General features: G+C 57.9%; 1 protein-coding gene across 5 annotated transcripts in view; it reads left to right on the plus strand.

The window, feature by feature from the left end:
* Positions 1 to 22,553, plus strand: part of Adgrd1 (adhesion G protein-coupled receptor D1) — an 82,037-nt gene that overhangs the window by 36,264 nt on the left and 23,220 nt on the right. For all 5 annotated transcript variants that reach the window (XM_033762483.1, XM_033762482.1, XM_010604269.3 and 2 more), the window contains 4 exons: positions 278 to 388; positions 920 to 995; positions 2,201 to 2,342; positions 21,665 to 21,738. In XM_033762483.1, the coding sequence (XP_033618374.1) occupies positions 278 to 388; positions 920 to 995; positions 2,201 to 2,342; positions 21,665 to 21,738 (403 nt within the window). The remainder of the gene's footprint in view (positions 1 to 277; positions 389 to 919; positions 996 to 2,200; positions 2,343 to 21,664; positions 21,739 to 22,553) is intronic.

Genomic DNA, 22,553 nt, shown 5'->3' on the forward strand with positions numbered 1-22,553 from the left:
GCTGGCATAAGGTGTCATTTTCCTGGGTCCCCCACAGTCCCCAAGCATACAGAGGAGCAGCTGCAGACAGGGTTCATGGCACCCTGGTGGGACTGGGCGGATGCAGGGTGCAGGGTCAGTTGGCGGGCAGAGCCCAGGCCTGGGATGGGTGCAGGGGCTTGCAGAGCTGGGGTCTGGCTTCCCAGTGCGTGTGCTGTCCCAAAGGTGCTCTGCTGGGCCTGCATGGGAGGAGCGGGGTTCGCGCCTGCTGAGCTGACCTCTCCCGCTGTACCCGTAGACTTCTCCTTGGCCAAGCTCCTCCCAGGAGCCCTGAGTGCAGCTCACTACCGCTTCCCTGCCCACGGCGACAGCTACATTGAAATTCCAGGCCAGGCCCTTCACAGCCAAGGTGAGTGGTGAGGTCTGACCAGAGGCCCCAAGGGCCGTTCCCCAAGCCCAGGGGACCCTGCTGCTCCCATGAGGTGAAGTCCACACTCGGGCAAGCCTGGCTATGTGTGACATGGTGTCTCAGTGGGCACAGCCCAGGCCTCCATCCCCACTCAGGACAGCCATGCTGGGTGCGGGCTCTGTCCAGGGCCTGCCTCCTCCCTGCAAAATCCAAGCCAGGTCCTGACGCATGCGCAGGCACCACAGGGCCCCGAGGTCATGCAGCACCTTGGCACTGAGACTGGAGAAGCAAACCCACCTCTGCAGCCTTGGCCTCCTCCGGGCCTGGTGTTCCCACCTACCCAGCTAGAATCCTCTCTGCCCCCTGCTTGGCCAGGGTCCAGGGCTCCGGCCACCTTTGGCAGGGACTTGGACTGTGGCTCCAGGAAGTCACAGTCTGCCAGGCTGCCGCGGGGTGGTGCTCACCAGGCGGGCTCTGGTTCCTCCTGCTCTCTCTGGGTGTTGACAGTGTATCCCGTTCCCCCGTCCCCAGCCTGGACCACCGTCGTGGGCCTCCTCTACTACTCCGTGCACCACTACATGAGCAACATCCCCCTGGCCAGCACTGCGTGAGTTTATGGGTCTTGGGGCAGAGGGCAGGGCCCACAGGAGCCTTGGCAGCCAGTCTTAGGGAGACCCGGCCATCACATGCCACTGGGACCTCACCGCCCACCCCGTGCTCACTGCAGTGGGGGCTGCACAGCACTGGTGAGGAGCCCTGTGTGACCTTGGGCCAATGATTTAAACTCTCTGAGCCTCAGTTTCCACATCTGTAGAATGGGAAGATAGCACTGCCTGCTGTGGGCGGATCTGTTCCTTCCTCCATGCATCCATGCACTTATCCGTGCTGGGACAGTTTCTGTGTGTGGAGGAGTTGGAGGACGTGGACAGGCAGGGAGAAACCTGGGCCCTGGAGCAGCGTGCAGCTGCAAGGGGAGGATCTGCCTAGCACTGCAAGGCCCTGGGAGCCATCCCTGGGGAGGTGGCGACTGAGCAGGTGACACGGGAGGCCCCTGGGAGAGGCCAAGGGGTTGGGCTTATTCAGGGCTGCCACCTGCAGTGACCACTGCACTGTGCCAGTGTCATGGGCCTCATTCCCAAGGATGCTCCTGGCCTGTGCCGGACCTGAGGGTGTGGCGCAGCACCTGGGCTGTCTGAGCTCCACATGCCCCCCCCACTGGACGGGCTCTGTGTCCACTGCTCAAATCCCAGCAGGCGCTTGCAAAGTGCAGCCGCTGTGACGGGCCACATCCTCGAGGGCAGCGCTGTCCCCTGCTTTGAGCTCCCCAGTGTCCCATGGCCTGCGGGGCCTCAGACATAGGAGCCCCACACTGTCCCAGGACACGGGATGAGGGGTTGGGAAGTGTGGCCCTGGAGCCATGCTGCCTCTTCATTTGTAAAGTCTGTACCTTTCCCCCAGCGTGCTGGGTAGGTTTTGGGGACAGTGGAGTTCTCAGGCAGGACAGTCAGGTGACCCAATAACTGTCGTTCACAGGCCTGAGGAAGCGCAGGCTGCAGACATGGTGTGCAGATCTGGTTGCTGGGAAAAGCCAGCAGAGGGAGGGACAGGGTGTCTGCTGCGCCCTGGTCCCCAACTGGGGTTCCAGAGGCAGATCTAGGCACAAGCCTCTTGCCCCTCTCAGACCTGGGCTAGTGCTGCACACTTGGGTAGGGATCACCTGGAGGGGAGCGAGGCAGCCCCTTCCCTGCACCAGCACCTGCGCACCACAAAAGGGAGCTGAGACAGGATGCCTGATCACGCCCCTCTTTCCAGGATTCCCCCGGGGGTGAGCTGCAGAGATGGCCTGCTGTCCGCTGCCAGCCCTCTCATCTCACTGGAGATGCACCCCCCGCCCTCACTCTCCCCAAACCTCTCCGGGTCCCCCCTGGTCACCGTGCACCTCAGACACAGGCTGGTGAGTTCTCGCGATCCCTTCCTGGGTTGTCTGTGCGACATGTGAGGAGCCCGGGCCTTGTGCTAGTGGGGGGTCCCAGTGCCCTGTCCCTGCATCGCTGTGGGACCCCAGTGGACAGCTCCTTGATGGCACATGGGTCAATCAGGTGGGTGGACATTTGGTGGCCTTCTGGAACATGTGCAGCCATCACGCTCTGAACCTGGTTCATGACAAGTGTCCTGCTTGGAGGAGGAGCAGGGCTGTTGGGCCCTCAGTTTGTGCGACAGCAGCAACAAGAAGGGCCCTGATGTCTGGGGCCCTTCCTGCTTGCGGTCAGCATGGCAGCTGGCTGCCTGCATGTGTCATAACTGCAGTTCTGCCCAGTTTATCCTGGCCCGTGGATGAAGGCCGCAGTGGCCTGGTCCCTTCCGCAGCCCCACCTGGGTGAGGTGGGCAGACATGGTTCAGAGAGGTGTGGCTCTGGGGCGTGGCCAGGCATGTGCCCTGTGTTTGAAGCTCCTCTTCTGATTTGCAGCACAGAGTGAAACGGGCCCTGCGGCAGGAGCTGTGGTGGCACTGAACAGATGGGACAGGCGTGTCCCGGGTCCCGGGGAGGGCGGAACATGGGTCAAGCGCTCAGAGCCAGGGCATGCATGTGCACAGGAGCCTATCACACATAGCAAGGCGCAGTGCACATGCGGCTCACACGCAGACACAGAATGCACACACCCAGCACATGTGCACAGTGCACCCACCCCCTACACCCATCCCCTGTAGCACATGTACCCCTCACACGTTTAGTACCCACAGCACACGCCCACTTCATTCCGCCACAGACAGCGCTCCTCATGCCCGCCCTCGGTCCTCATGCACACGCCCACCCCCTCCGTGGGTCCTCATGCCCTTCCCAATACTCTGCCTTTGCCCTGTGGTGCTGAGTACACTGTGTGGCTGTGTTCCAGCCTGTCCTCCCGGGATGGGCTCTTGTGCTGTCCGGGGTCCTGCAGGCCTCCTGCAGCCCCACGGCCCTGCAGCACTACCTGTGCTGCACTCTCCACCCTTCATCGTCCCTGTGGTTCCCGACTCAGGCAGCCTCCCCATTTGCAAGCCCTGCCCCGAGCTCTGGAACTCTGGAACGTGCACCTGTGTGCAGCCGCACCTGTCCCTCTGCTGCCCTCTGCAGCTTCACACCTCAGAGACAGTGCAGAGAACACAACCTTGGTGGGCGGAGCCATCGGCCCCCGCCCTGCCTTCCTGCTCTCTCCTGCGACCCTCATGTCTGTGTGTGCGTGTGCGTGTGCGTGTGTGTGTGTGTATGACTCGTTTCTGAAGCTATGACGTGCACTGCTGACTGAAGTCATGTCACTGGGGCTCTCACGGGTGATTGGAGGGCTGGCCAGGGAGCAGCACAGCTGGTGCCTCCAGAGCCCCAGGCGTCAGGGAGGCTGGGGAGGAGCATCAGACCAAATGGGTGCTGCTGTCCTGCTGTGGCAATGTGCACTTTCCTCCTGGGCCAAGAGGCGGTCTGTGCAGAAGGCTCCGGGGGCCTGGGCAGTGCTGGGCCCAAGCCCCTAGTGGGTGTGAGCTGGCTGGAAGCCTCTACCTCCCCTTCTGCTACAGCCTATGCTACTGACGAGGCCAGGTTGAAGATGCACTTCTGTCTTCTGTGAAATGCAAAGGTGCCAATTTGAAAACCAGAGATAAAGAAAGGGTGGACTGAAACGCATCCCGCTTTAATGATCAGTTACTGCACTATTTTTAACAAAGCAAGTGCTTGAATAGGAATCCTGTCTCGGAGAGAGCAGAGGGATTTTTGTCATACCAGAGAGCATGGTAATTAGAGCGTGCTGGAGCCAAGCATCCTCGGGGCTCTGGGGTTTCTCCTTGGAAGGTTGCAGGTGTGTCCCTGGTGACTTGCTGGCCATGGCCATGGGTGTCCTTGCTGTGTGAGGTGGGACCATTTTCTGTGGCCCTCTCAGCAAAGGTCCTCTTGTGCATCTGTTTGCCTGGCCCTATCACGGCCAGGACGTAGCCAAGGTCCCAGCATGGGGACGAGGTCTCGGCCAGGCTGAGGTGGGAGGGTGGCCCAGTGGATCCTGGGGAGGGAAGGGGCCAAAGCCATGAGGCCCTGGACCTGGACAGACCACCCTGCCCAGGACCCTGCTGAGCATGCTGAGTCCTTGCTGGGCCTTCAGGTGGCAGAGGACACCTGGCGCAGGAGGTCTGACCGGCACCTGGCCTCTAACTCTCTGCAGCTATGTGTGCCTCGTGCTGAGAATGGCACCTGTGTCCTCACGGTGGTCGCAGCGGACTGTGCTCAGTGCCGAGTAAAACCGTGTGGCCTGGCCATCCCGTAGGTTACCCATTTGATCCGTGGCTGGCTGCTTCCTGTTCAGCCTGTGGAGCATGGCCAATTCCCTGCATGTCCCAGGTTGGAATTCCCAGGACCAAGTTCAAGGCCACGCAAGGAAGGGGACTGGGTTCTCTTGTGGCAGGGGTGCGGCTCCCGCTGGGGTTTCCCCAGGGTCTGTGGAGGGCGGGGCATGTTTTATGTGAGTGCAGTTTTCTTCTCACTGTGCTCTTTCTTTGGTGCCCCGATGTCCCTGCTCTGCAGACTGTGGTACTCACTGACACAGAGACTGACATGGACACTCGCACACACGTACACATGCCATAGCTGACCTCTCCCAAACCTGCACTGTTAACATCCTGTGGGCTTGAGCTGGGGCGTCCTGCACACAGCCCTCATCCTCACAGCTGTGTCCGTCCAAGTCACCTTGGGGCCCGTGCGTTCCGAGCCCACTGTAAGGAACCTTCGTGTGCCCACCCCGCACTCTCTGGCAGGACTCCCCAAAGTGGAGGCATCTGGTTCACACCTGCGCTTTAATCTTATTTTGTTTTTATCTTTATTAAGTTTATTGGTACATTTTAGGTACCAACAGTTATGTTCATCATTGCAATCTCGCAGCTTTACATGACATATCAGGTTCTTATTTTTCCCCATTCCCCAGCCCTCCCTTCAGCCCCTCTACCCTTCCATGTTTTTCTTTTTCACATAGTTTTTCTTTTCCCTGTTTGTATTTCCCCTACCCCTCCTGCTTCCTCTACTTTTTTAGACATTTTCTTCCTATTATTAAAATTATACATTTTAATCCTTATTTACACGTTTAGTTTTTCACATCAGAGAAAATGTTCAGTATTTACACATGTATAACTTATTAATTTCACTTAAGAGTGTGGACCCAATGTGTATCCACTTAGCTATAAATGTCTCTAGTTTCTCATTCTTTATGGCTGAGAGATACTCCATTTTATAAAAAACCACATCTTCTTTATCCAGTCTCCAGTTGATGGTCCATTGGGCTGTTTCCAAGTTTTAGCTCTTACAAGCTGTGCCGCTATAGACATGGGTGTTGCATATATTGTTGTGGTATGATTCTTCTAATACTTTTGGGAAGATACCCAGCAGAGGAATAGCTGGGTCAAATAGGACCTCTAATCCTAGTTGTTTGAGGTATCTCCATACTGATTTCCACAGTGGTTGCACCAGTCTGCACTCCCACCAACAGTGGAGAAGGGTTCCTATCTCTCCACAACCCCACCAACATTTGTTATTGGTTGATTTCTTGATAGCAGCCATTCTTTCTGAGGTGCGGTGGAATCTCAGTGTTGTTTTCATCTGCATCTCTCAAATGACCAGTGGTGTTGAACATTTTTTCTTCCTTTCTGTCTTTCTTTTCTTTTCCTTTCTCTCTTTCTCTCTTTCTTTCTTGGTTTTTTGAGACAGGGTCTCACTATGTAGTTGAGACTGACCTGGAACTCACTGTGTAGCCCAGGCTGGTCTCGCTCTCACAGCGATCCTCCTGCCTCAGCCTCCCGAGTGCTGGGATTACAGGCGTGCACCACGACGCCCAGCCTACTGCTCTTACTTCTTTGTCTGAGAAATGTCTGTTCATTTCAGATGCCCATTTTTGAATCGGGTCTTTATATTTGGGGTCTGATTTTTATCTTTACTGTCTAGAATATATAAAGAACTTAAATTGGTTTTGCTGTCCCTTTTTACTCCCCCACAGAGGTGGGTGTGGAATCGCAGGTGAGGGTCGGAGCACTGAGGGTGCACTGCCCCGTGCCCCGTGGAGAGCAGCAGGTCGTGCAGTGTGTCGGTGCCGTGGAACTATGTGTCCCACTCAGAGTGGCGTCCTCCCACAGCCGTCTGCCCAGCACTCGGGGCGCCCAGTTGTGCAGATGCTCTCAACTGTCACCAGCACACCCATTGCAGATGTGGCCCAGCGCCCACTTTTTCAGACCACGTGTGCATTTCCGTGCAGAGGCACCAGGCCACAGCTGACTTGTCCATCACTGATGGTGCACTGGAGCAGTTCTTCCCCAGAGGGGGCTGTGGTGAGAGTCCCAGCCCCCAGCGCCTGGCCCTGCACCCGCCACAGCACAGCCATCTGGGCCACTGTCCTCACCCACTTGTCATTTGCTTTTATCTGAAGTCAGTGACTTCTCTGGTGTTGCTGGGTATCCGACACTCTCTCCTGTTCAATCTGCCTGCTGCTGCTGCTTCTCCTCGTTGATTTTTAGGCCTCCATGTGGCAGGTGAGTCATTTGTGGAGTGCGTGTGTTGCAAGTTCCTTTGGACCGGGTCCACCGTTTTCTTTTTTGGTGTCTGCTGATGAATAGCAGGTTTAAATTTCAGTGACCCCAGTTTGTGGGGCTCTTCCCTGGGGCTCTGTGCCCTCTGCGTGAGGTAGAGGAATTCCAAGGACACAAGTTCTGTGCAACCTGAAACATTTCTGCTTTCTTTGCCATCCAGATCAATGGCCCCTGTCTAATTGTGTCTGTGTGTGCTACGAGGTCGGGGTCGAGATTTGTCCTTTCCTTAACTCAGGTCCAATTTACCGGCACCATTTGGCAAGGTGAACCTTGGGCTCACACAAATCAAGCAACCTTCTCCATGCCGTCGCCTGGACTCCACCTGAGTCCCTGTGCCTGCTGGCTCCGAATCTGTCCTTACACAGCCCCTTGCCTTGTTCTTCCGGTGCCCAGACACTGTTGGTGAATACATGTTGTACTGCTTGACGTGCAGCTTGACGCCCCCTTCAGAACGATTGCTGCACTTGAGGCATTCTGGCGGGCTCATTAGCGCCTATCTCCTTCATTGTTCGAAACTCTGACACACAAAAAGCCCCATCTGCTCGTTACTTTTATTTGTGGTCCTTTGATTGCTGGACTCTCTTCCCAGTGAATCGGCCATCTGCACTCACTTTCTTCCCGACACAATGCTGCGCAGTCTTTCCAATTGCAAGGCGGAGGAGCGTTTCCTCACTGACTTCTGAGCGCTCTGCTCCTCTCAGACCAGCCCATTGCCTGCTGCCACTCACCAGGTTCATTTCTATTTTGTGCAAGTTAAACCTTTCTGTGGTCAGATGTCCCAGCCATTTGCTCTCAGGTGAGCTGGTTCTCCAGTGCCCTAACCAAGGTCCACAGACGCAGGAGACCTGAGTCCTGCAGGCCAGATGTGCAGTGCCAACCCTGCTGGCTGTGAGCCAGATACTCACAGAACACTCCCTTCAGAGGCTCAGAGTGGAGCTGTCCAGTTCTTGGGGCCTGGCTCCTGTCCCTGCTCTCTTCAGATCAGTCGTCAGTAGCTATGGTCCCCCACTCCGCCCTTCTCTCTGCTCCATCCCCATGCTGGGCTCCAGATGCCCCCAAGCCCTTTGCTGTGTGAAGTCAGGGGTTTGGGGAGGGGTGGTGACCTCTGGCAGAGCCGTGCCTCATAGAAGGTACACAGAAGGTCACAAGGAGCCCACAGTAGCCACTGTGTTGCTGCCCTGCCCGGGAGGGGGCTGTGGTGGCAAGGCCGGCTGGTCTCCCGCTGTGGCCCAGGCGGTGTATGCCGGGTGATGTGTAGCCAGCAACGGGGAGATGTATGGTTAGAGTGACTGTTCCTTCCCAGGGACCGGGCCCAGCGTGACGCAGGGTGGGTGATAGACAGAATCCCAAGCACCTGCGGCCTCCCAGGCCCCCGTGTTCACTGATGGGATCCATGTGACAGCACCTGCTGTGTGCCATGGTGAGGGAGTGTGCCCTCGATGCAGTGATGGTGAAGCTTGCTTCCTGGAGGTGAGCTGGGGCTCCCTGAGGCAGGAGACCAGCCCCACCCTGGTTGCTGTGAGCAAGTGGCTTGGCTTTGCCACGTGTTCCCCGTCACTGCCATGTGGCACCGACCCGGTCCCAGAGGCACAGGGTCCACTCGACACAGGCCAGCGCCTGGGGGTGCAGTGGCCAGCACAGACTGTGGCTCTTCCTGGGCAGTGAGCACAGGTTTGTCATGGTGATGTGAAGCTGACTGACACTGGGGATGGCTGCGCGAGTGGCAGTGACCACAGCATGTGCAGCAGCTATAGACCATCCTCAGGGGCCCTGTGTCTCCCACTTCACATGTGGGGACAGCCCTCAGAGGATGGCTGTGAGGCTCTGGCCTCTTCTAGGGCCTAGGACGACAGCCTTTGGGTTGACCCTTCCAGCTTTGCCCACGTCCATGTCCACATCCACAGACAGCACCCAGAGCCACACTCCAAGTCCCCCTGGACCAATGGTGGCGGACCTACAGCACGGGTGCCGTAGCCAGCTGTTTGTTATTATTGAAAGCTCTAAAAGGTTCGCCATCGCTATGCCTAAACTGTGTCACCACAAGCACCCTTGTCCAAGGCAGGTCTGGCCTCTTCCTCTTCTGCTGTGACACTTCCCCCTCAGTGGCCCAGAGCCAGCATGGACAGCTCTTGTCCTGTTACTGTCCCCTCCACTCCATCCCGGTCCCAGGGCTTTTGCATCGTGTCCCTCTGCTGGGAACCCTGCCCCTTCTCCTTCCTGCTCTCTCCCAGGGCTTTCCGAGCTCCTGGGCCAGGTGGGGTCACCACACTGTCCTGCTGCATGGGGCACTTTCGTGCTCTGTGTCCCTGGGCCTGCTGTCTTTCCACTGCGCTGCCGGCTCCCCATGCCTTTGCAGCTCTTGGTGTGCAGTGGGCACTTTGAGCAACATGGACACGGAGCTCAGAAGGTACGGCACAGCACAGGTTGCTGGGGGAGCCATCTGAGTGTGGAGACGCAGCCTCGCTGCTCCCCTGGGTGCCCATTTAGTGAGCATAGATGCCTGCCCCACACTTGGCCTCCAGATGTAGCTTTCCAGGCCTGCCACGGTGAGGTTAGCACTGGCCACGCGGGAGTGCAGCTGTCATTTTGAGACTGGAACTGGAAAGGCTGCAGCAGCCCTTAAATAATGTGGCACGTTGTTACTTCTCCGAGACACTGCGCTATAACAATGCTAATAGAAGTCACAATAAAGGAGTCGAATTCACCTATTTCCCCACAGACCCACTAATGCCTGAGCTCACCATAGAGTCACAGCACAGAAAGCTGATGTAGATGGGACAAGCTGTCCTGGTAATTATTTTCAACATTTCTGAAAGGGCCAGGTGAGGCTGTTAGGATTTTTCACACCCACACTCACACAGGGTGGAATTGTGCTGTAATTAAGTCTCTGTGCTTATTTGTTAAACAAAGGCAAGACTTACTTGGGTCCTAAGAATACACTAAATTCAGTGTGGTGGTGCAAACCCATAATTCCAGAACCCTGGGAGACTGAGGCAGGAGGATTGTACACTGGAGTCCAGCCTGGGCAGTGTAGTGAGACCCTGCCTCAAAATTAAATAAATGAATAATAAATAAACAAATAAATAAATAAATAAATAAATAAAAAGGGCTGGGGTGTGGCTCAGAGTGAATGCCCTGGGTTCAACCTCAAATGGCAGAAAAGAAAAAAGGGATGTGCCAATGCCGATGACTGCTGTTGCCCCACTGTGGGTCTGCTTCGCCCTCAGTGGGCTCTTCTGCCCTTTCTGCTGTAGCTTTTGTCCTGACTACAAGGCGCAGTGTCTCCTGAGCTCATGTCTGTGGGACCGTCCTCTGGCGGCCGGCCCTGCGCCTCCTTTCCCTGTCACCTCTCGGCCACAGACAGGCAGCCTCACTCTCTTCTTGGCTGGAACTTCCCAGGCTCCACAAGGGCACTGAAAGGGGGCAGAGGCTGGGCGGGAGGACCTGCCTAGTGAAGGAACAGGGCCACACGTGTCCTCGGTGTCCAGGAAGTGGCACCTCTGTGTGTCAGCGGTGTCCCCCTGTCCCCCAGAGCTTCCCTGTGCTGTGAAGACTTGGGCAGGGCTGCTGTGCCCGCCTCCACAGAGGATGAGCAGGGTCGGCCAGATCCTGAGGTCCAGCCCTGGCCAAGACTCTGAGAGGGGAAGGTCAGTTGGATTCTCCATCGGACCTCTGTGGGCTGCTCCCAGTCAGGGCCCCACATGTGAGAGGACCTCAGAGTTCTGCCTGGTGGAGGGGCTGTCCCTCCGGGACCCGCCTCAGTCCTGGGGTCCCTGCAGTGCCACACGTGGACGGGTGCTGGGGACAACAAGTCTGGGGCCATGGGACCCACCAGATGACTGCCTCAGAGGAGAGGGTAGATTGTCTGAATAACCTGACGCTGACCTAAAACCCCTATAGGGACAAGCCGGAAGTTCGTGGTCCCCTCCGCAGAGTGCTGCTTGGGGTCCTCCCGAGCCCAGCAGGCCTCCTGTGGCTGCTGCTCCAAGGACACATTTCCACATGTCACCTGGTGCGCAGAGCTGGTGCCAGTGTGGGCCGAACAGGGCACTGAGGACGAGGGTCCCCGTTCGGAGCGGGTGGTGGATGGCGCAGTGGGTGGCGGCCTGGATATTTACAAGAGCTCCTGCTCCCCAGGGCCTGCATTTCCTTCCAGACCACCCTGCAGCTGGCTGGGAGTGCGCAGCCTTTGTGTGGAGATTGGGAGCCGCCCTGTCCTGCTGCTCCTGCTGCAGCTATGCAGCAGCCCAGATGTGCACGGGGTTTGAACCCATGGCTCTGGGGAGAGGACCCAGTGGTGGCCTGCAGAGGACATGGCGGCCCCTCCTCTGGTGTGCCAGGTTCTCCCAACATACCTGGGCATGGTCTTCACCCCTCTGTGACTGTCTGGGCCACCACAGGGTAAACGCTGGCTTCTTCCCAGGCCTGCCGTGTTCCAGGCCGCTTGCTGAGGGGTGTGCTCTGCCATGCCAGAGGGGTGTGCATCTTCCCAGTGAAAGCTTTCCTCAGAGCAAGCGCTGCCCTCGGGAATGACCTGGCGTGGTTTTGTGGCCTGGGAATGACAGGTGATTGGTGCAGAAGCAATTGGCTGAGATCCCACATAACCCCATAAATAGGGCGGTTTTTCCGAATTTTAGACCTACAGTGGCGATTAAAGTGAATAAACTAGAACATCACTGGTCTCAGGGAAGAGTCCAGAAAAAGCCAAAGTGGGGAGGGTGGTGTTTCTGTCTCTCCGAGGCAGGTTTGGCTTTATCCACTGAAGGCTCTGGCTCCAGCTCCGGATTTAACTTGGGGAGTGGGGCGCTACAGGGCAGGAAAGTCTGCTTTGCACACTGTTCTGCAGTTCACCACCCGCCCCCCATGCCACAGACTTGGCACTTTACAGTGGGATTGGTGCAGTCCTGGTCCTCAGGCGTTTGTGTGCGTTTCCTCAGCCTCCTGGGTTCCTGATGCCCCTCCCAGGACCACTCCCACCAGGCCACTGCTCCTGCACTTCTCCACAACCCAAGACAGATGTACTTGAGGAATAGTTGTAAAAAGCAAACTGCGGGCATTGACAGCATGCACAGTGTAGACCACAAACCACCGCTGCGGCGGAGACTACACACGGGTCCATCGCCCCGCGTTCCTTGGGTGCCCTAAGCCCCACTCCGCGTCCCGCTCTGTCTGTTGGTCAGTTTGCATCTCCTGACTTCCTTAGCCGGACTGCTTGCTCTCCTGCGCTGCTTCACTAAGCCGCCAGCTCTCTGGGGAGCAGAGACCTCTGAGCAGGCCACATTTGCTGTAGGGGTCTCCGGGTTCCAGGCTGCCAGGACGCGCACACTCCTGGAGTCCCCGCATCCTTCTAGCATTCTCTCCTGCCAGGCAGTAGCATCCTCTGGGCATGCTCGGATCATCGCTGTGTTTGAACCCCTGAATTTCGGGGCTCCCTCTCTAGCACGAGTCCCTCTAGTGCCGGCTGCAGGCACTTTGCCGGTTCTACCGAGATTTCCCCTCCTCCAGCCTGGCCTGGAAATGCGCTCTGCTGAGCTCCAGGCACAGGGAACTCCAACTGTGCCCCAGAAGCTGATCTGCCAGGTGACCTCAGGTGCTGGTCCGGAGGGAGGAATTCGTTGTTACTCTACCTTGGATCCAAGTCTGAACTGCCCTCCTTACTTCCTGCTCCTTTTCTGTTTATGCTGCACAAAGATTTTAGTTTTTAAGCATTATTTAGTTCTTAGAGAAATTCACTTGTGGAGAGAAACACCGTGGTGACTGTGGACCGGACCAGAAAGCCTGCTGACACTTTGGGAGTGTGGCAGTGCCGGGGACCTGATTCCCAGGCTCTGTCTTCCTTCCCATGTCTTTGTGCTGCATCAGGCCCCGCAACTCATGGAACACTGATGAGCTGAGCTTTCCTCTGAAATGTAAATTCTGTCTGGTGAGGCTCGATTGATTTCCTCCCTGTGGATGCTGATGGATTTTGCCAGTTTTGTATCAATTAGGCAAATTTATTTCAGTACTCACGCCAGCCTCACAAGCATACGATCCCTTGGCTTTTCCTTGAAGGGAAGTAAAGTCTTATCAGTTCCCTTAATTAATGAGTTAAATAATCCCAAATGATCAAAAGATACAGCGAATGCTTAAATAAAGAACTTACTACAGTAAAATACACCTTGCCAGGAGCGACTGGGTGGGTGTGTTTGAAGCGAGGGGGCTGTGGAGGGTGATGGGTGGTGTGTTTTATTAGTGGCTTACTTTGTGTACACACTCACCATATTTGCGAGTGTTTTGGGTATGAGTTCATTTTGCATCTGTGTATGAACCAGGACTTTCCTTTTTAAAAGTCATCCTGTTGATGCGTGGGAGAGAGGACCTCTGGAGGCAAGCTGTGTATCTTTATTAACTTATGAGGTGGAGTGAGTGTGTGTGTCTGTGGGAACACACCAGGGAAGGTTGGGGTCAAACGCTGTCTTCATGAACTCACACAAAGTAACAGCAGCTGGGAATGGTGACAGAGGGGCTGCTGCGGAGCCGGTGGCAGCCACAGTCCTCCAGCGCAGCCAGGCCAGCCGACAGAGTCCCTTTCTCTTTGGCCTGCCCTTCTCTCCAATGTAGAACATCAGAGCATGCGAGACCACAGATGTGGTTTGTGGTCATCGCCGGCCGTGAAGCCGGGGAAAAGGAGACTGGAATTCACGATTCCTGCAGTGCAGGATGGCATTTCTGGTGAGGTTTCAGTGTGTTCCTGGTGCACCTGTAACGGGAACTCCTGGTTGTCCACACGCACTGTGCTGCGGGGGAGCTGGCAGAAGGCTTTCTTCCTCTCGGTGGAGGCTTCTGGCAGATACAGAGCCTGGCCTTATTCTGGTTGTACTGCAGAGGCACATGCAGCTCAGCCATGGTTAGGGTTCGCTGTCATTTATGAGCAGGGAGAAAGCTTCCAGGCTGGGCACAGGCTCCCTGGTCCTGGAACTGGGAAGGAGGTGACTGGGATGAGGAATCCGGGGCACACCTGTGCCTCCCACCCTGGTACGGAGCTGAGACCGGGCCCACCAGGCGGAGACCTGCCTACAGCAGCAGCATCTGTGGGCCCCGCAGGAATGCCCAGAAGGCGTGCTGAGGCCGGCTTTATGCTGTTCTCTTTTTGTATGCTAATGAGCACCAGAGGTGCATCATGGAGATACAGTAACCCTCATCTAGGGAAAATAATCTCTGGTGTCCCAGAGAGAGGTGCATCTGGCAGGAGGAATAATCCAGAGAGCTCAAGCCTGGACTTGTACAGGTTGGGTGGGGGTGAACAGGCTGGGGCTAGGGCCAGCCTTCTGGTGATGCCTGGCTTTGGGGGCAGAGAGCCCAGCTGGGTGGAGGAGAAGGCTGTGGCATCCCCGGGAACACCCAGGTGCTGGCATCACAGAGCCACGTGGGCTCTTAAGTGTTGGCCTCCTGGCTGCCCGAGGCTGGAGTGGGAGGATCGTTGCCGGCCATTTGGGCCCCACCAGGCTTAGGTAACAGTGAGTGACAAGGGACAGGTGTGGGCCACAGTGTGGCTGTGTCTAAGATGCCGCCCGCCACTGTGGGTGGTGGCTTTGTGGCACCACATGGGGACAGGTCTGAAGGCCACCCGTGGCTCCTGCTCACCCCAGCTGGTGCTTGGAGGAGGCTGACAGGGCTGAGCAGGGTGGGGCAGCACCATGGGGCCCTATGTGCAAGAGACCTGGCAGTCTGAGAGGGCTGCAGAATCCGAGGACAGGAAAATGGCAAGACCACACAGGTGGTGCTGTGTCCTGGCGCTGCCCTGACTTCCTTGTGGTCCAGGTTCTGTATTTCATGCCCCCAGGGAGTTCAGGGTCTGTGTGCACAGGACACACCTGCAGTGAACGTCTGTTGCTTCTGGATCGCAGGGAGGGCGGGAGGGTCCTGGCCCAGTGGAGTCTCTGGGGCCTGGCTGGCTTGTGTTGTCAGCTGCTCGGTTGTCAGCTTGATTCCATTTGTTTTGTTTACTTTTGAGACAAGGTCTTGCTGTGTAGCCCATGCTGGCCTTGAGCTAATGAGATCCTCCTGACTCAGTCTCCTGAGTGCTGGGATTTCAGGGGTGCATCACCACGCCCGGTGTTGGCAGGTGTCTTGTGGGCTGTGGGGATCAGCGGGGCTGGAGTCTCTGAGGAAGTCAAAGCATACACATTTGCTGGACGTACCTAGTCTTTCCTCACACCCCATGCCACCTGGTGCCGCCTGTCATTGCCGTCCTGTCCCCAGGCGTGGCTGAGGTGCCACGCTGCAGCAGGCCTGCTGGCTCTGTCTCCGCTGTCCCAGGTGCTCCTCCCTCCTCACAGATACCCACTGGACAGAGGTCAGGGCTGAGGGCAGCTCTGGACCTCGTGTCCCTCCCCTCCTGCCCGCTGTGAGGAGAACCTCAGCACTTGAGTGGGCCCTGCTCACCCTTCCAAGATCTGTTTTCGTTGCCTCCAGTTTTCAGAAGTCCAAAGATGACGGCCTGGCGTGGCGTGGGGTTTGCTCAGCTCCTTGAGTCTGGGTGTTGGGGTGTACTGCCAAATTTCAGGAATCCCAGTCATCATTCCTTGGAATATTCTCTCAGCCTTATGGGATTTGGTGACACAGACATTAGGTCTTTTGTTATTGTCCCACAGGTCTCCAAGGTTCTGTTAAGTTTTTTATCTGTTTGTTCGGATTGCGTAGTTTCTGTTGTTTTCTTCGGATTCCTTTTTGAGCTGTTTTCCCCTCTGATCTGTTTTGCCTTGATCCTGTTCATTGAAATTTGTGTTTTAGCTTTGTGTTTTTCATATGTGAAATTTCCATTTGATTCTCTTTGTATCTTTATTTCTTTGCCAAGACTCTCCTTTTCATTTGTTCTGAACATGTTTCTGGTTGGTGGTGTAAGCATTCATATGATGGCTGCTTTAAAAGTCCTGGTTGGGTTCCCGTTACCACATCAGATGCTTGACAAATAATTTAAAAGACAAGAGGTGCATTGGGACACAGTACCTGATCCTTACAACTTGAAGGAAGAGCGTTTATTTTGTCCCAGTGTTTGGAGCTTTAGTCCGTGGTCAGCTGGCTCCAAGGCAGAGGGGCCTGTGGAGAAGAGCTGCTTACCGCATGGCGGAGCAGAAGCAGAAGAGAAGGGAGGAGTGAAGAGGGAGAGAAACCTCCCGGTCTCGCCCCATGACCACACCCCACCTCTTAGCAGCAGGCAGCTGTAAACCCCCATGATCCTGTCACCTTCTGAAATTTTGGCTTGTGAGTGCAGGAAGCTTGGGGACAGTTTAGTTCTAAACAATAACACGTATTGGGCTCTGGAGTTCAGAGTCCATGGCTGTGTGGCTGTGGCCTGTGGGGAGACCAAGCACTGTTGCAGGGCTCTGGGCAGCAGAGCTGCTCACCTTCTGGTGTGCAGGAAGCAGTTGGGGGGCAGACAGAGAAGGGCGGGGACGCAAGGCATCTCGTGTGGTGACCTCCTTCCCTCACCAGGTCCTGGCTCCGAGAGCAGGTCCTCACGCCCTCCTGGCAGATCCACCAATGGAGTCATAGACTCTGACCCAGTCCCCTTCCTGAAGGCCCCGCCTCTGCCCACTCTGTGCCAGGGCTTTGCCACGAGAGCTTTTTGGGGGACACCTAAGGTCCCGCTGCCGCAGATCACCCTCCGTCTGTCCTTGTCAGGCAGAGTTGAGGTTTGTTGGTTCCCTTGCTGGTTCCGGTTGAGATGTCCCTGGCTCTCATCAGGAGAATCGGTCTTCACCTGAGCCCTGGACATGCTGGCCGTACTGTGTGAGACCCTGAATGGTCTCTGCAATCTCCTGAGCAGATGGCCAGGCACCTGCAGTGGGGGACAGGCCGTGCCACCTTGGTGTGCACTGTGGGTCCCTCCCTCGGCATCTCCTCGCTGCACCTTGGGTGGGGCTCCCGTCGGCCTGGTGTCTGCTCAGCAGGACGTAGAGTGGGCAGGGTGCACTTCCTGGACTATGGACCTGGACTGTTTTGTCTCCTGGCTGCTGGGTGGTCCTTTGCTGGCCCTTGGTGACAGCCTGGCAGACCCCACTCAGGTGGGGAGAGCAGGACTGGGCACCACCGGACACGTGCCAGGCCAGATGCCACTCACTCAGAGTGGACGATGGCCAGTGAGCAGCCACTCCCTGTGGAGGCCAACTGAGGTCAGCCAGGGCAGCAGTGCCCACCAGCCAAGGTCGGTAGGGACATTGGGGCTCCCCAGGGGCCCGCTCTTCCTTACCATCGAGGGCCTTGTCAGCATTTCCGTGGCTTACTGTGGTCCCTGGAGTGCAGGGTGTCACCGCTCTGGTCTTGCTGCCCAGCAACCTGGTGCTCCAGGCTGTGAGGACCACTTTTCCTGCTGCAGCCTGGGGGCCGAGCTCTCGGAGTGGAGGCACCACACCGGCTTCAGAGGCTCCTGCTTCTGAGTGTGGACGCCTGGCCAGGCTCACAGGGTGGGGATGGTGCAGGCCGAGCCCCACACCACCCGCTCCTGTCAGTGTTCCTCATGCAGGTGGGACATCCCCTCATGCATGCCTGGCACACTCAGATCCTTCCAAGGACGTCCTGCCCCTTCCTCCTCACTGCGGACCTGGCACAGGTACACCTGAGATAGTAGGGCCGCTGTTGGAAGCCTCAGCCTCCCTGTGCCCATGGCCCCGGGACTCTCACGCGTGTCCAGCCAGGCCTTGGCCTCCTGGAATAACAGCAGTTGGTGGCCCATTGTCCCCTAACTGGCTCAGGGACTCCCTGTGCCTGTGCAGAGCTCATGGTGGCTCTCCCAGAGGCACAGAGTTTAAAGCCCGGCTCGGCAGTGCAGTGCCTTCTGTCTGTCCAAGCTGCATCCTCCACCGGGAGCCTGAGGGTCACAGAGCTGATGCTGACTGAAATCCTCAGCCTGTCCTGGACCCAGCAGACGAGGAGAGGCTGCAGAGGCACCGACCAGGCCAGTGCCTGTCCTGAGGCCCCACTGGCCTCCCACGGTGACACAGGCCACAGCTGCATGCGGGCCCCGGCCATCGGATCACCAGCAAAGACCCCGGAACTGCCTGGCGCCCACCAGAGACCTCCCCTGCCCTTCCTCCCCACTGTCCCTGACGCTCAGGCTGGTGGTTCCTTGTCCATCTTGACATTCTGCCATTTTGAGGAAAGTACAGATGACAACAGAATCAAAAGACAGAACCAAGAGCACCGAGAATGGAGGCTGGAGGCTGGACGTTCCCTTGGCCCCGGTCCATGATCTGTATCCAGCTGTCGTCAGTGTCTCATCTGTCTGTCATTATCACCATCGCCTCCCTCTGTTGTCCACCTGTCACCTCATAAGCCCATCTTCCGTCCGTCACTAGCTGCCTATCATCTTCCATCCACCCCATGTACTTACCCTCTCCCGCGTCCCCCATCTGTGTCGTCCCTATATCCCCTCCTCCGTCTTCCACCATCTCCACACTGAGTCCCTGCCAGGTGGCTCTTTCCCTGGCTGCCCCATGCCCCCTCGATGTCCCGAGTCCCTGGCTCTGTGACTCTGCTGTGCACCAGGCCGGGCTCCAGCCTCGTCCCAGCACCTGTGTGCTTGCCTGGGGTCACCACATGGACTTGTCCCTGGTGTGGCCAAGTGTTCCGAGTCCTGAGCACGCAATTCAGACCCTCTGCTGGGTCAGCATGCAGGGAGGGTGCGGGGGAGCAGGAAGTGATGTCATGGGGCAGGGGTGCTGCAGAGGCCCCGAATGAGACGGGAGCAAGGGGCGCACCATGGGCCCACAGGAGAAGAGCTGCCTCTGGGGTGCTCCCCTGAGTGTGCAGAGTGACCCTGAGGCTTGAGGGGCTGGCGCCCTGGACTGGGTGCCAAGAGGACTTCACACCTAGTGAGCTCGCCGCTCCCAGCAGGCTTTGTGGGCTCCCACACAGCACAGCCTGCTCTGCACCCTAACCATCCTCTCACCCTTGGACACCGCATCTGTCTCTCTCGGAAAATAGCGATCCTCGGCTGTGTGTTTGCTTCCGTAAGATGTCCCCAGTGCTTCCTGGGCAGAGGCCAGGTCTGACCAAACAAATAAAAGAACAACTGGGTCTTTGGACTTAAACGCTGGTTGATTTTGTGAAGAAAAACCTCACTCTCAACGTCAGACGAGGCTTCAGCACCACAGCCTACAAACCACATCGAGGCTCTGACTCTGCATGATGTCCCGGACCGTGGCTTCCCTGCTGACCGAGCCCCAGGGGTGGAGCTCCCTCAGCGGTCGGCTCCTTCTTGGGGTACAGCCCGTCCTTGCAGGTTTCTGCTGTGCCGCTTCCCCTGCTCCTGGCACGCCTCCTCAGGTGGAGCTGGATCAGGGGCTCTGTGTTCGGGGGTGTGGTGTCCCCGCGGGGCACCCACCCACCCTGTGGCTCCTGGAGAGGACAGGGCCCCACGTGTCTCTGAAGTCACGGGGCAGAGTGACATCAAGTCCCTGGTGTGAGGTGGGGAGCCAGCAGCCTGTCTAGGAAGATGTAGTCTTGGGGCCGGGGGCAGAGGGACAAGGCCAGGTGCCATCGCCTTAGTCGACTACATGGGTCACAGTGGGCTCTGAGGGCAGTTGGCTGTGGCCGTGGGTTAAAGGACCTCACTCCTGCGTCCCTGGAACAGAACAGAGCACATGAGCGATGGTCACTGCTGCTGTCAGAGGGCCCTGAGGTGCTCAGGGTCACCTGAAGCTGGCCACAAGGTCAGGAAGGAGGGGCACGGCTGAGGCCTGGCTCTGAGTCCCTTCCGCAGAGGTGGCTCACGGTGAAGACGGTGACTGCGTTGGGTCAGTGGGAGCGAGACACCATCGCATCTCCTTAATTTTGTACTTGTGCAGAAAGGGAGGCCAAAACCAGCCCTAATGTGACAGCAAAGTGAAAATATTTTGAGTATGCTAATGAGCAGGAATTATCTCCAACACCACTTTTCATTACTGTGGGGTATTAACCCCGGGAGGCTGTCTCACTGCCGATTCATGCCGGAGTCTGCGCTCTGCAGCAAACACGACCAGAGCATCCACCTGGCGCCTCTGCGTGGTGTGGGGATGTGTCAGGAGCACTGTTCCTGCTGGGAGCGGGCAGCCCTGCAGGGCCCAGGAGGTGCAGCAAGCCCCACGAGGGGTGGTCCTGGTCACAGCTCCTGCAGCAGGGGCTTCAGGTCCCTGGGCACCAGGTGGGCATCGAAAGCACAGCTGGCCTTCCCAGCACAGCTCGCACCAACCTCGTGGGCTCATGGTCCCTGAGCTGCTACTGCGGGGCCCCTGAATGGCAGGGTGGTGGGAGCGGTGCTGCTGTGTGCCCCTCAGGCCCCTCTGTCCCTCCTGCCTTCTGACCCTGACTACCAGGGGCAGCCTTCGCAGGCACCGCAGGGACAGCCTGTACCTCGCTGGTGCCGAGCGACCAGGCACCAAGGAGTTGAGGCCAGGAGGGCAGGCGCTGGCACATGGTGCCCAGGAGCCTACCCTTCCGCAGGGCTTGCAGCCCCACTGCACACCGAGCCCTCTCCCCTACTGAGGAGGCTGGGCCACTGGGTGCAATCACTGCAGCCAGTGTGGGCAACAGGCACAGGCTCGTCCCTCCCTGGGCCCTGGGTCATCCTCACCGGCTAGACTTCTTCTTAGCTGACATGCCCAGCATTGCTTTTGTGAGGGAAAACAGTTGGCTTTTTGGCAGTGTGATGTGTAAATGTTAGCATTTCCTCACTGAGGCACAGGTTTCAGAAACAGAAGCGAGGGAAGGCTCAACCCTGGTGGGGGCCTGGAATAGACATGCCTGGAAGAGGCACGTGGGCAGGACTCTAGAGGATGGGTAGGAGTTTGTTACCGAGGGGACAGGGAGCTGGCACAGGCAGTGTTCCAGGTGGCTTTAGTGGGCCAGGTGCCTGGGGTGGGTGGGGACACACACGGCCAGAAGAAAGGAAGACTGAACCTTTCAGGGCTCCTGCCAACCCTGAGGGTTTCCAGCAAGCCCTGGGGTGCCCACCAACCCCTCGGGTACCCGCTGACTTTGCCCTCTGGAGCCGAGGTTGAGGCATGGGCACCCTGTTCCTGGCGGGCAAGGTGGTGAGGGCTGCTCTCCCTGAGTCCGTGTGGGGGTGCCTGCTCTCCTGCTGCTGAGCTGAGTACAGCACAGTGACCACCCCTCTGCCTGTGTGGGCACGGCGTGGACTTTGGGGTCCCATTGGGTTCGGCGTAGAGAGTTTAACACAGGCCAGGCCCCCACTGACGCCCCTGCAGCCCCGCACTCCAAGCCCTAGGCACACAGCCAGGAAGCCAGTGTCCCTGCTGCGTTCATGCTGGAGGGAAGACAGGGCCAGACAAGTAATGCATGCTGTGCAGTGGCTTAGTACTTCAAGAGATGAGAGGCAAGGGCCCACGAGGTGGGAGGCGCTGCTCTGAACAGCTGCAGGGTCTCTCTGGGCAACTCTCATCTGAGCAGAGCCCAGCAGGAGAAGCCCTGTGGTTTTCTTGGGGAGCCCAGCATGTGCAAAGGCCCTGAGGTGGGGCATGGTTTGCAGACTGCAGTGGGCAGAGGAGAGGTGGTGTGAGACAGGTCAAGGACCTGGCCCTCTGCAACTGTGTGGGTTTGAGGTGGAAAGTTGGTACGGCGCCCCTTCGCAGCCTGAGGTGTCCCACTCAGGCCAGGCCCCGTGATTCCTCAGTTGTCACAAGCCAAATCTGTTTCCTCTATTTCAGACCAGCAAGCAAAACATCGATGCCACCAACGGCAGCCACCATGCCTCCCTGCACTGTGCCTTCCTGGACTTCAGGTACTGTCGCGTCAGAGGCGTCAGGGGCAGAGCAAGGGCAGTGGGGAGCACAGTGACGTACATCGGAGCAGGGCAGCATGGCTGCCGGGTCCCGTGGGCTGGAAACACCGCAGGGGTGGAGGGACAGAGGTGCAGGGGCTGCTCCTCTCCCACCCCGGGGTCGGGGTTCTCTGCAGCTTGGGCGCTGCAGTACGGGGACCCTCAGCCAGTTCACTGGAGATGCAGATGGAGGTTGCCACTTGGCAGGGCAGGACCCGATGTCCCCTCTCCCAGGAGGCTGAGGCAGGGGATTCAGAGGCAGCACTTAGCTGGCTGATGTGTCAGGGTCTTAATGCCCGGAACCAACACCCAGGAGTCAGACAGCAGCAAAACAACAAAACCCGATCGCCTGATTAGCAAATGCCCAGCAGACCTCAGTAGACATTTGCTGAAGGGAGAGGGACAGGGGCCAGCACTCCACATGGAGGAGACAGAGCCACCGCCCACAGCAAGCGCTGCCTGCGGAGCTGCAGCGGTCCGGAGCGCCACGGGTCAGCCCCGGTGGGGCGTGGAGGAGCGGCCCGGAGTCAGCCGCGGCCTGGCCTGGCGATGGTGCGCTCCGTGACCTCAGACCGCAGCCGCGCACCGCGCCGACCAGAAGCAGGGAAGTCGGGGCGAGAGACCGGCACACCCACGTGTTTCACAGCCCTGCTCTCAGCACCCAGAAGCAGCAGGGCGAGGAGTGGACGAGGATCTCGCGCCCTTCCGCCCGCGTCTTCCGATCCCCTTCCCAGGGTGTACGCAGACGCCCGGAGAACCGCGCTGTCCAGTGCGCC

The sequence above is a fragment of the Fukomys damarensis genome, unplaced genomic scaffold (assembly GCF_012274545.1).
Source record: "Fukomys damarensis isolate Sample0158 unplaced genomic scaffold, DMR_v1.0_HiC HiC_scaffold_12, whole genome shotgun sequence".
NCBI lineage: Eukaryota > Metazoa > Chordata > Mammalia > Rodentia > Bathyergidae > Fukomys > Fukomys damarensis.